Source organism: Thamnophis elegans, chromosome 5, assembly GCF_009769535.1.
Source record: "Thamnophis elegans isolate rThaEle1 chromosome 5, rThaEle1.pri, whole genome shotgun sequence".
In the NCBI taxonomy this organism is placed as follows: Eukaryota; Metazoa; Chordata; class Lepidosauria; order Squamata; family Colubridae; genus Thamnophis; species Thamnophis elegans.
In genome coordinates, this window is record NC_045545.1 from 66,915,066 (window position 1) to 66,927,276 (window position 12,211).

Consider the following 12,211-nt stretch of genomic DNA (forward strand, 5'->3'; position numbering starts at 1 on the left):
GTGGGGGGATGGTGCGGTGCGCGCTGCGCGGCAAACTGACACAGAGGGAGGGGAAACTCACAGGGGCACTGGGCCATTCACGAGTGTCACCCAGCGGCATGGCCCCGCCCCTTTTTCTCCTCCATTTCGGGCAAATTTTTCACTGACTCGAGTATAAGCCGAGGCGGCTTTTTTCAGCCCAAAAAGTGGGCTGAAAAACTAGGCTTATACTCGAGTATATACAGTAGGTGTCCCCTATAAAAGGATCATAAAAGTACTGACTGGTGAAGAGTAACTTACATTTTGGATGTTAGTTAGTAGTTTTTGACCTTTGACAATTGCCTACTTAGATGTGCAACTCTAAGGTACTACCGTATAATGCCCTTTGAGGCAGGGGTAGCAGGGATTCCAGTAACACAGTTTATTTTTATAGGTTAGGGTAACAGTATCTTGAAAACTGTCTCATCTCATACCAAGCAAAATCATGACAGGATTACTTTGAGTTTCTTTCTTATGCTTTTCACATTCTCAGGATTGAGTTACTGTTTCTCCTTCCTTAATAGTTTGTTGCTTCCCTCCCTCTTTCCAAAACCAAGTCTATGTTCTTCACACATAAATATTGAAAACCCAAAGACACAGAAAATTATGTTTTTTAGGGGTTTGAGAGGAATGAGTTTAACTCTCTTTGCTGCATGAGCTAATAAAGAGAACTGAGACCATATTAGGACAAGATCTTCTTGGCATATGTAGGAAATCCATTTTGCATTTTTTTTATTTTTAACTTGGAAAATTAAAATAAACCAAAAGACAGTGTCATTTGTTTTCTTTTACACTGGTATTCTTATAAGAAATAATACAAAGTTTTCTTATAGGGTTGAATTCTTGTAGTTAATTGTACATCTGTGGTATTCCATAAATTCCATAATTATACAACTGTGGTATTCCATAATGGGGTTTCTACTAATATCTGTATAATAATATAATACAAAAGCAAATATTTATGAAGTTTAAGAAAGTTCTGTTCAGAAAAATATATCCTTAAAATAAATAATACTAGAAGCCAGGCAGTGGTGGGTTTCAAAATTTTTTGGAACCTCTTCTGTAGGTGTGGCCTGCTTTCCGGGTCCACTGGTGGAACCTCTTCTAACCTGTTCGGTGGATTTGACGAACCAGTTCTACCGAATAGGTGTGAACTGGTAGGAACCCACCTCTGAAGCCAGGCGTATGAGTGTGTGGATGTGTTAAAAAATCAAGATGACAGTCATGCTGTACAAAGCCACACCCCTTTTTAGAAGATGTGTTGACTGCTTCAATTGTGTGGCCTCAGCTGTTATAGAAGAATCATCCCAAGAATTCATTTAAACCGAAGACCAGTAATAAAGCATTTAGTACAGGGCTGTCAAATTCCTGGCCCGCTGTCGGGGGCCATGTCCACGCCCAGTTTAGTGAAGGGGAAAAAAAGTCCCAATGCGTCACGTGACACCGCCGTGATGACGTCAGTTTGACGCTCCTGGTGTAGTACTATACCAAAGACAGAAAAATTAAACCTAAAAAGGGGCAGCGATTAAATGTGTTTATATAGTATTATGCAAATTAAAATATGCACATGATTGGGTGAAGCATATGTGCAATTTAGTCAAGTCAGCTAATGTGGGGGTGGATTCTAAGAGAAAAGGGGGTGGAACTGCAACAACAACAATGTACTGAGAGAACAGCGATATAAATAAACATTTCTAGGAAAATGCCTCTATAGGTTTATATTATACTGATGTTGTTTCTCCGGGGCTTTGCTTGCTTAGTGTACTCTCCCAGCTTTACCAATTTTGCTTGTCTTTTTAAGTAACTTATGACTGAGCTGACAAGGTTGTTTTCCAAGCCCCAGGGAAGGTAATTAAAGGAAAGGATGTTTTGTTCACTTCATCACCATATTTTCTCCACAACAGCCATCTTCATTGTTTTACCTCTCCCCCATCCCCCATGGTTGCCTCTGATTTGGTCTAATGTTGTCTTTTCTTCACTTCCTGATTTCTTTTTTTAACAGCTTACCTCATGAAGAGCTTTGGAGAGGCTGAAAACGTTCAAACGTTAATGTTCTGCATAATTCTGGGCAGATATTGAGTCCCCCAGTTCAGTCTGCCTACCTATCATCCTGACTATATTAATAATTTTTTTTAAAAAAATGTGGGCATATGGCAAAAATTACCACCAGGTTTGATGGAAGAGGGCTTAAAATCAGTGTTGATTTCTGACAACTGCCTGCACAAGTCCCTGGAGCTTTCGTGGCAAGATTTTCATAAGTATTTTGCATTTTCCTTTTCCCTGGGTCTAAGAGAATGACTGGCCCAAAGTTCCCAGCTGGCTTTGTGCCTGAGGCAGGACTTGTCTCCCAAGTTCTAGCTTGGTGCCATAACTACTACTCCAAACTGGCTCTATTGTGGATGCCTCAGCAATTCTTACAAAACTAAAATGGTGGGCAGCTGCTCACATTGCAAAGGTTTCCACTTGCCAAGAAACACCAAAGGTCAGGTGAAAAGATTTCCAGGGGAATAGGTGGGTAGTATCCATACCTCTGATGAAATGAGCTTCAGCCCACCAAAAAGCATGGACACCATATAATAAAATGTATGACTTCAAAAACTAATGCTCTCTTGATCTACAAAGAATCTGATTATAATGTAGGTTCTGTTGGGTCCAACTTCTGCAAGTGGAATGGAGTCAGAAAGAGTTCAATGCACAAGTAGTGCAAACCTTCTGTGTTTCCTACAAGGGAGAGGAATTGCTCAGCCTACATAAAATTTCTATAGTATATGCTGTCTTAACTTTTAATATTTTTCCAACACTTGATTGCAATTTGAGAAGAAAGGGGAATTAGCTCATGTGAACATAAAGTACCTGATATGCTGAATGCAAATCCACAGCGGAAGTTACTAATAGCATTGTAGTTTTGCTTAAGGGGCAAAGAAAAAAGTATGGAAATAAGACTTTATTTGGTGTGGGTTTTCTGTTTTGGTTCTTTCTTTTCTTTCTTTTTTCTTGCATTCACTGTACAATCATAAAAACAGGAAGGTTAAACTGTGAACGTGAAAGACTGAAGTTTGTTGTGAAATTTTAGTATAAATACAACTTTCAAGTCCATGTACCTATGTAATAAAAGAAAAGCATGGGAGGGGAGGGAGTTCCCACATGGGGAATTGATTCTGTGATCTGTATTAACCAGTCTTCCTCAACTAGTCCTCCCCCAGTTAGGTAGGTTTTCAGAATTCCCAGTGAGCATCTCCTTTCAACCAATCTAAATAGAAGGTACTGGATTGGAAAAGGCTAATATGAATGATTAAGTGCCTGTATGTACACATGCTATCATTTATTGCTAAACATGGAGATAATTGAAAAACTAGGAATATTAGCCAAGTCAGTGAAAGTTTCTCAAAAGAAAGTTTGTGATAATGGATAGACACGTACCTTAAGTATATGTAGCTGGGAGATTGACAGCCAGGAATATTTCTTCTCATTACCTATGGCTGCCTTGTGGGGGGGGGGTGTTTTTGTTTTGCTATAATAAGAGTGAGAAACCAACCTATTTAATGAATGTGCCTACCCCTCTCCCTTCCATCACATTTTTGTAATCCTCAAAGTTTCAAATATGTGGCTAAAATTCAATAACAAAATAAAACATTTGGTTAACAAAATACCCTCCTAAATGGTATGTGAAACTTCTCTTGATATTGCCACCATGTTCTTAAAAAGTAAAACAAAGGAAATCAGACAGATTCAGACAGTTAGGTTGGGAGGAACATGGGCCAGTCCTGGAGTCTGGGGAAGGCTCTGATGAGGGCTCTGTGTCGGGAGGCAGAGCGAAGGCCACAGGTGTATGCCAGTTATCAGCTGCTTTCAGAGTCAGACGTCAGTGAGGCAGATGAATAGCTGGAGCCTGTTTCCAGTGTGCACATGCACAGAGTTTCCAGACAAAGGGGACAACTAAAGAGCAGGGGTCGACTTGAGAGTAAGGCCAGATGATGAATGGACCCTCCCAGAGGAAATAAAAGAGGTGTGAAAGGGGAGTGGAGCTTGAAGGAGACAATTAAGTTCTCTAATTCGTTAGTGACTCTTTGAGACTCCTTGCCAAGTTCTGCAGATATCGACCTGTCAGCTCTCCAAGCCAGATAAGGTGTGTGATCGTGAATCCTTCTCGGTTGTGAATGAGAAGAATTCACTGTAAATTAATAAAAGGGGATTTTGCAAGGACAAGGAGTTTGCTGCATGCTCTTGGGAAGCCTCGATCAGAACACACAGGACAACAATCTTCCAGGCTATAGAAACACACAGAAAAGCCTTCCTTGTGTTGTGGCCAAAAGTGCCGAGGAGAATCAATCGGGGGAACCGATTGGCACACTATATCAAAAGATGGTTTTCTCTTCTAAAATGGGCTTATCAACTTTTAAAGAGACCATTCATCTCAGCAAGCTTTCCAAAGTTCCCTTTTGTAGGAAATCTGTGGTCAGTTGTAGAAACAGCTGGATCTCCTGGTACCAGCTAAGAGGCAGATTAAGACAATCACTATGATTTTGAAAACTCACAGTATGCCTGTTCTTAGCGCTACACACCTGAGACAAAGCCTTTTTGTCCTTCACAGCTGTAGGATCTGTGTATCTTTCCCATCGTTTATGTATTCCTCTTTCCTGCTCATTTATATACGTAGAATGGATGTCTTCATCAGTCACTTCTATTATGCCATCAGCTAAAGTTCTTGTTATAAGTGCAATATAATCTAATCATTGTTTGTTTAGCAGCAATCTATTTCTTGCAGTGTTATTTTGTGCTCTGGTGAATACTAATAGCATACACACAGTGATATAGTTGGAGAGTTATGTACATAAAATCACCCAATTCCACAGCACATATTTTGTGCCCATAAAATCACAGGGGCCATTCCTGCCTCTCCCTTTAGAAACCTCTCCCAAGACAAAACGGCATGCTATATTTGTTTGTTCGTTGCAGCAACACTATAATCCTCGGTAGGATAAAGATTTACTCCTTTGTCTTCTGCATTTGCTGACAACAGTGAGGAAACGGCTGAGGTTGTGCAGAAACTGAAAAAGAAAAGCTGAATAAATCAAGCATGGCTGCCCCCCTTTTTTTTAAAGCAGCTTTGGGTAAAAGGTGATTGGGTTGTTTGCAGTGGTGAAATTCAATTTTTTTTACTACTGGTTTTGTGGGCGTGGCTTGGTGGGCGTGGCAGGGGAAGGATATTGCAAAATCTCCATTCCCACCCCACTCTGTGGCCAGCCAGAGGTGGTATTTTCTGGTTCTCTAAACTACTCAAAATTTCCACTACCGGTTCTCCAGAACCTGCTGAATTTCACTCCTGGTTGATTGGATCTATTTTAACCTTTGAGGGACCAATTTGCCCAACCTTCTGGATCCTGGGATCCTATCTAAGAAACTCTGTAATGACAACTTTAAATTTCTATGTACATTTGACATTTTAAAAAATTATCATTGTCAGCATTCATTTAGTTAATAGTCATGCTGTGTTTAGAAAGTGTGTGTTACAGTTCCCCTAATCTTAATTGACTAATATATAAATTAAAACTTATTAGAAGAGCAAAACATGAAAAGTTGCGTAGGCAGTTTTAATATAGTTAACATTATTAAACAACAGGACCCTGATTAGACTGATAACCATGGCAGCAGTTGGCAGCTAGAAAGCCACTCCAATTAAAAATTAAATTGAAATGAGAAAGCCACTGTTGTGTCAAAAATTGATAAATTTCAAGCTCAATGAGTAATTCCAAACATTACTTTCAAGATAAATTGGAAAAGGTTTGCTTTAGTCATCTTCAGCAATCTAGATTTATTCTGACAAAAATGAAAACAAATTTCATGCACAATTTTAGCTTATAAAATTAATTGCTTCCCCTGTCAAAAAAAGCACCTCCAGTTATATTTGACAAATAAAAACTATGGGGCTAAGATTAAGCAAAATTAAAATTATTTCCTGCTGTTTCCTTAAAAAAGGCTTCTGTAACTATCTCCAAATTTTAGATAAATAAAAAAGGTTGGTTTTAGACAGTTAACTTGTGTCTGCTGTGTGTAAAAAATGGCTTTATGCTAAATCTTATGCATTTTCACTGAATTTTCAGTCCAACCCAATGCATATTCACTTAAAAATAAATCCTTCTGGCTTCAGTGGATTAATCCCAAATAGGTCACTACACTGTAGTAGCTTGGGTCTAAAATAGTGTTTAAACTCTAGACTAAAAGCCACTAAGACAGCAAATGAACTATATATAAATATAAAACCTTGATACAAATAAATTTGATACTGTATATATATATATTTACGTATATATAAAATATCATCTTCAAGGCACTAATATGATGGCTAAATTGGATTGGTTTGACACCTTCACCAGTATCATCTCTGATGTAGGAGATGGGATGGAGATGTAATATATCCTATCTTGGTATCAGTCGTCAAGTCTTAAGATGAAAATTCTGGACAGCTGTCCATTCGCTTCCTTCTGCTGACCTGGAATTCTAACAGGTGGGTATTTTTTAGCTGTGGGTGCTTTGCACCATGTAGTTCTTGCTCCAGTCAGTATTTCAACTCTTTATTTTCACCATGAAGGTAGAACCATACTGCATAGATTGCATGAAGTCTTGCTTCTCTCCATAGTTCGCTCTTTGTCCCTATGCCAATAACCCAAGCCGGGTCACCTTGGCAGAGAGGAATGAGTGGATGATGAAGACAATTGTTTTGGGACAGGAATGAAGATCTAGTTGCTGCAGTGAAAGGAAATACAGATATTGATGAATAAGCTATACACCACATTTCGCCTCCGTACATTTTCTAGTCTATGCCACTAGCTGGGTAATAGTTAGCAAGTAGCAAAACCAGAAGTGTCTATCAAATTCATTGCTTCCTGAATATCTCCAGTAAGGAGTCACTGCACCCAGTGTTGCAGGGGATAGTCAGTTCTAATGTATTCATTAATATATAAGAAGTCTACAGCATTAACATATTGCAGACCAATTCTCATTACCTCTTGTGGGTAACAAAAATTAAGAGCACAGTTCTTGGCTAATTAAATTTACATCAGCCATTGTTTATGGTGAATTGCAAATAATAATAAAAAATTCATAGGTCCTTTGTTAGGACTCGAGCTGTTGAGCTACCAACCAGCCACAAAGGCTGTATCATCATCATCATCATCATCATCATCATCATCATCATCATCATCATCATCCTTGGTTGATACCTAGGATGCTGGCAGCAAATCATATCAACAATTAGCACCAGTCACTGGTATTTGTAATGAATTTTTGAATGTTCAGTTGGCTGAGTTTCATGTTTAACGAATAAAGTATATAATAATAGTAATAATAGTGATAATAGTGATAGTAATAGTATAGTAATAATAGAACAGTACGCCATCTACATTTTAAATCCCTACATATAAATGCAGTGCTATGCTATTCTATTTAGCCTTGTTTTTTATGCCGCATGCATGCCCAAGGCACACGAGCAAAGCGCATGCACGTGCGCTCACATTTTTGGTGCTGGGCGAACCAATTGTTAATTTATGTGCCGCCCACCTCTGTATAAATGTGAAGGTAGTTGCATCTCTGCATAATCCATTTTGCTATCATGCTTTATGTTTATTCTTAAATAAATAGTGGAGGGACAGAAAGAAAGAATGATTGGGATGGTGAGAGCAGGTGAGGAGTCCGCCCCTAAAAGTGTTTGAGGAACTATCCAAGATGCCACATATTATTCACTGAAACCTCTTGGTTGCTGTTTCTCCTCATTGTTATAAGAACTGAGAAAGGCATTTTCTAATTCACCACATAAAATCTCTAATTGCACAATAACTAAATATTATGCATAGGCACAATGCACAGACCAAGATTTTCCCTTGACAGTTTTTTTTTTTAAAAGCATGCTTCTAAATCAATTATTGCCTTGCTTATCTGAATGTGACATTCTGATTAGGAATTCAAACTCATGCATGGCCTTTCTGGCATTCTCTAATGTTTCCTCCCTCTAGATGTATGAAATTCAACTCCCAAAATTCTCAACACTGGCCAACAACTTAAGGAATTAAAGGAAGTCCTCGTATCTGAAGGCCTCCTGGATCGGAGAATGTTGACCTAAACATTATTTTCACCACATCTGTTAGGAATATAATTCTAATGGTTGTGTTGGCAATATATAAATCATGTAACAATGTTATACCTGTTTCTTTAAATCATACTGTAAAATGTGATTGGTTGCTGTTTTCCTCAATCGACCATAAGAGGGAGCCAGAATGACTGTTAGCTCTCTGTTCGTTAGATGCTGGGCTAATCTGATCTGAGTGTTTTGGAAGCTAGCTGTTAGAAAGTGCCCTGAGCTATTGTAACTTTTGCAGCTGCTAGCAAACTTTGAGTACTGAACTGATTATATGATACTGGACTATGTTATTTGGATTATCCCTTAACTGAAAGACATTGATGACTGACTGTCTTATCCGTGTATGACTGTTTGATGGACTCTGATACCTCTATTTCCACGAAAGTAAAAGCCTATTTAAACTGCAGTGTCTCTGTATGCTGGTTTGTGTGTTCTCCAACACAACTCTCACAACGCTTTGCTGAACGTACTCGCTCTCCCAACGGGGAGCTTATCTAACAACATCCATGTTTGGTCTCACAAAACAGCAAGCCCACGAGGGGTTTTGGCCAAACATCTGAAGTCCTGAGCAAAAGGGATTCTATCAGGTTCACTCAGAAAAGCCTTCTCCCTTTGGGGCACAGTTTAGGAAATTATAGAAAACAGTTTTTCAGTGAAGCTTCTATTATTTTTGTTACTGCAAACATTGCAGTTAGGAGAGCACAACAAGGGAAGGGGAAAATGCCTCTCAAATTTCTAGGCAAGGCCTGGCAAGGGACTGAGGAGCTTCTCCCAAGGACTGCAACATCTTTCGCACATCATTCTGTATTCAGCTTTATTCTCTCCAATTTCCACACTGTTTTGTCATTGGCTATGCAAATAATTGGAATTCTACCACTACAGTATAGATGATAGGGTACTTTGCTTCATGAAACATTTCTTTCCTCTAAAACAGGGGTAAAATGCTACCTGTTCGGACCGGTGTAAACCGGTAGTAAAAAATGCTACCAGTTCGCCTGAACTGGTAATAAAAAAATGCTACCATATTTCCGACAATCAGCTGTGACACACGATTTGTATTAGCTAAAATTGTCAGATTTCCTGCTTTCTAGGTAATCAAAATCGCGTAGCACAGCGGATCCCCCTCCCTCGCTATTCTACTTACCTTTGCAGGTGCACTCAGTAGCAGGATCCACCCATCCATAATCATGTCTCGTTTTTGACGCTCTGCGCATGCGCGGAAGGTCCTGCGCATGTACAGAGGTAGCACATGCGAGTGAAACGAACGTGCACTAACGCTCACATTTGCAAACCGTAGCGATAGTAAGTTGATTTCACCCCTGCTCTAAAAGCAAAGTAGCCACATTATATCACTTCATCTTACAGGCCCCTTTCAGCTACTGGGACTGTTGGAGGAAGATTTGAGACAACCTAAATAGCCAAGGAGAATCATGTTGCTCCCTTGCCCAGGCGTCATTAAGATACAGGAACTCCATACCACTTCCTGTAAACTTATCGAAAGAACAAAAGAAGAAAACAAACCTTAGTTTCTGGTTGTTAAGGTATGGATTTGAAACAGACAGACTAAAGTCCATCCCCAATTAAATACATAACATACAGGATGACTTTAGGTGAGTCATTCTCTCAATCCAACCTTCCTGAAAGAGTGTTTATAGTGGCGATATAATTACAGACAACATCCACTTAAGCTATTTTCAGTTATCAAAGTAAAGGCTACACACACAGAGACATACACACTAAATAAAGCAAAAAAGGAAACCCACAATCTCTCCCTCTGAGCTGCCAAAATCCAGGTGAAGCATCTTGGATCCATCATCTGAAGACATCTGCAGCTTCTCAAAGGGTTGCTGGAGAAGAACAACATTGGTGAGGCCTGGCTCAAGGGTGGAAATGGTGAAACCCTTGTCAATATGGATGGACAGGGTGCAGTCCCTCCCATTCCATGTACAGGCTAAGGGGGGAAAAACAGAAAAAATATATAAATCTACTTCATTAGAAGAAGAAGCGATAATTTTAGTGGAGAGGACAAAAACTAAATGTTAATTGCATTCAAATGTAATTCAAATTATAAATCAAATTACCGCGAGTTACTTCACTATGTACCAAATTATTTTCTACTTCAATAATACAAACATTGAAGGGGACGAAAAGAAAAAAAGGACTTCAATCAAAAGTACTATTACTCATTTTTTGGGCATCATAGACATTACAAAAAGTATTGGCAGCAACTAATCTACAACTTTCATGATGGACTGGGTTTGCTAACTTTATTGCCAATACTGGCCTCTCTCGTAATAAGTTGCCCTGTCATGCTTGAAATTACTAAATTAAGCAGCACAATAAGATTCTTGCCAAAGAATGCCTAATTCTATATTGGTATTACAATGCAGAATTGGCAAGCAGAAAAGTTTTCCAAGCAAGCAGACCCATGCTGACATCCCAGTTCATTAAAGTTTCTATGGGAAACCCCAAGCATGAAGCCCATCTGCTTGCTCACCAGTTGACACTTCCTGGACACACTCGGCCGCATTATGGCAACCATCCACCAGCATTCTTGTCCATGTGGCTAAGTCCCGGTGTGTCTCCACACTAAACAGATGTGTTTCCACACCTTTCTTCGTTCCAGTCCGCAAAGCGAATGAGAGTTCTGTGTCGTACAATAAAGAACCTTTTGATGGGCCAGAGTGCACAAGCCTGGATGGATCAGGGGGTGGAAAAAAAATAAAGTTTTAGATATAAAGATCATTAATTGCAACTGGATACGTGGCTCTTTATCAAGTACAAAGACAGGCTTATTGTTAGGTAAAGTGTGTAGCAGTCGCCAGAAAAAAAAAGCCGTTTTTGTTTGAGTTTTCTGTTATTGACTAATCATGTGTGATAACAGCCACTAGAGGCCACTCTTGCACCATTGTTGTAGCTCCCTCAGGTTCCCTATCTTGCACTAGGCTTCTGTACAAGAGAAATAATAATAATATTAATAGTATTAATTAGATCGCTTTTTCCTTTTCCGGCTCTATTTTTCTCTTTTTCATTCATGCAGAAACACGGAGTTAATTAATAACTGGACTCCGATATGAAGTCCTTTGAAGTTACAGATCCAATCGCACTCTAGCAATAGAAGGTTGGCTCTTGGAAGTTATTAAAATGACTCTAGGCAATTCCTTTTTTAAAAAAATCAACAAAGGAAGCGACTTGATTACATTTAGAAATGAAATTAACATCCCAGGAAGGGCCATGCATACGAACTAGGTCTTTAAGTGCCTGGTGAAATTGTTTCCAGCAAGAGAAAACGCAGGTGGGAACAAAAGGCTAGGGCCTCTGTATCCAAGACAAAATAAAAGGACACAATTCAATCCAAGGAGCAAAGGACTAATCACAACGATAAAAAACATTCTTTCTCAACTGCAAGGGCAACACAAACATTTCCAAGGGCCCATTATTGAGAAGACTTAAGGGAATTCTCAGACTCTTCAAATAAATATTTTACCAAAATCTCAAGATAATGAAATCTCATGTATGTAAAGGGTGATTTGAAAGGGTGGCTTTGCTGACACATTAGGGCTTGGGAAGATGTGTCATTTATTTTGCTTCCTATTTAGGATGACCAGTTATGTTCCTCTTCTATTTCTGTCATTCTCTTGGCACAAGGTGGCAGTAAAACCTTAGAAAACCCTCAGGGCACCAGGACAAACATTCTTCCTACAGGGACGTTTGCACTATTTCTGATACAAGCATTTGAGAAACCTGCTTTCCCTACCCTTTTCCCTCTAAAATTCCCTAAGTCTATTTAATAGATTTAAGAATGCCTGTGTGATAAAAAATTGCATTTTGGGAAGAATTTTAGCTTCCTTTTTTCCAATCAAAATAATCTCAAACAAACAAAGTCAAGTGTAGCAGTGAAGCTGGTTAAGTACCAAAGGTGGTGTTTGTGGAAGCATTTTTGCCCATCAATACAATATTGCTCATCCTGGTATGTTTTGCACTGGATATGTTCTCCCTTTATTGGAACATCCCAGTCCTGTAGAATGAATGGCTTGCAGGCATAGGATGGAAGTAAAC

General features: G+C 39.2%; 1 protein-coding gene across 1 annotated transcript in view; it reads right to left on the reverse strand.

Moving 5' to 3' along the window:
* Positions 1-5,591: 5,591 nt before the first annotated feature.
* SNTA1 (syntrophin alpha 1) overlaps positions 5,592-12,211 on the reverse strand; it is a 58,187-nt gene continuing 51,567 nt past the window's right edge. The window contains exons 6-8 of the mRNA XM_032218854.1: positions 10,650-10,846; positions 9,916-10,103; positions 5,592-6,762 (exon numbers count right to left, since the gene is read on the reverse strand). Coding sequence (XP_032074745.1) covers positions 6,670-6,762; positions 9,916-10,103; positions 10,650-10,846 — 478 coding nt within the window. The 3' untranslated portion in view covers positions 5,592-6,669. The remainder of the gene's footprint in view (positions 6,763-9,915; positions 10,104-10,649; positions 10,847-12,211) is intronic.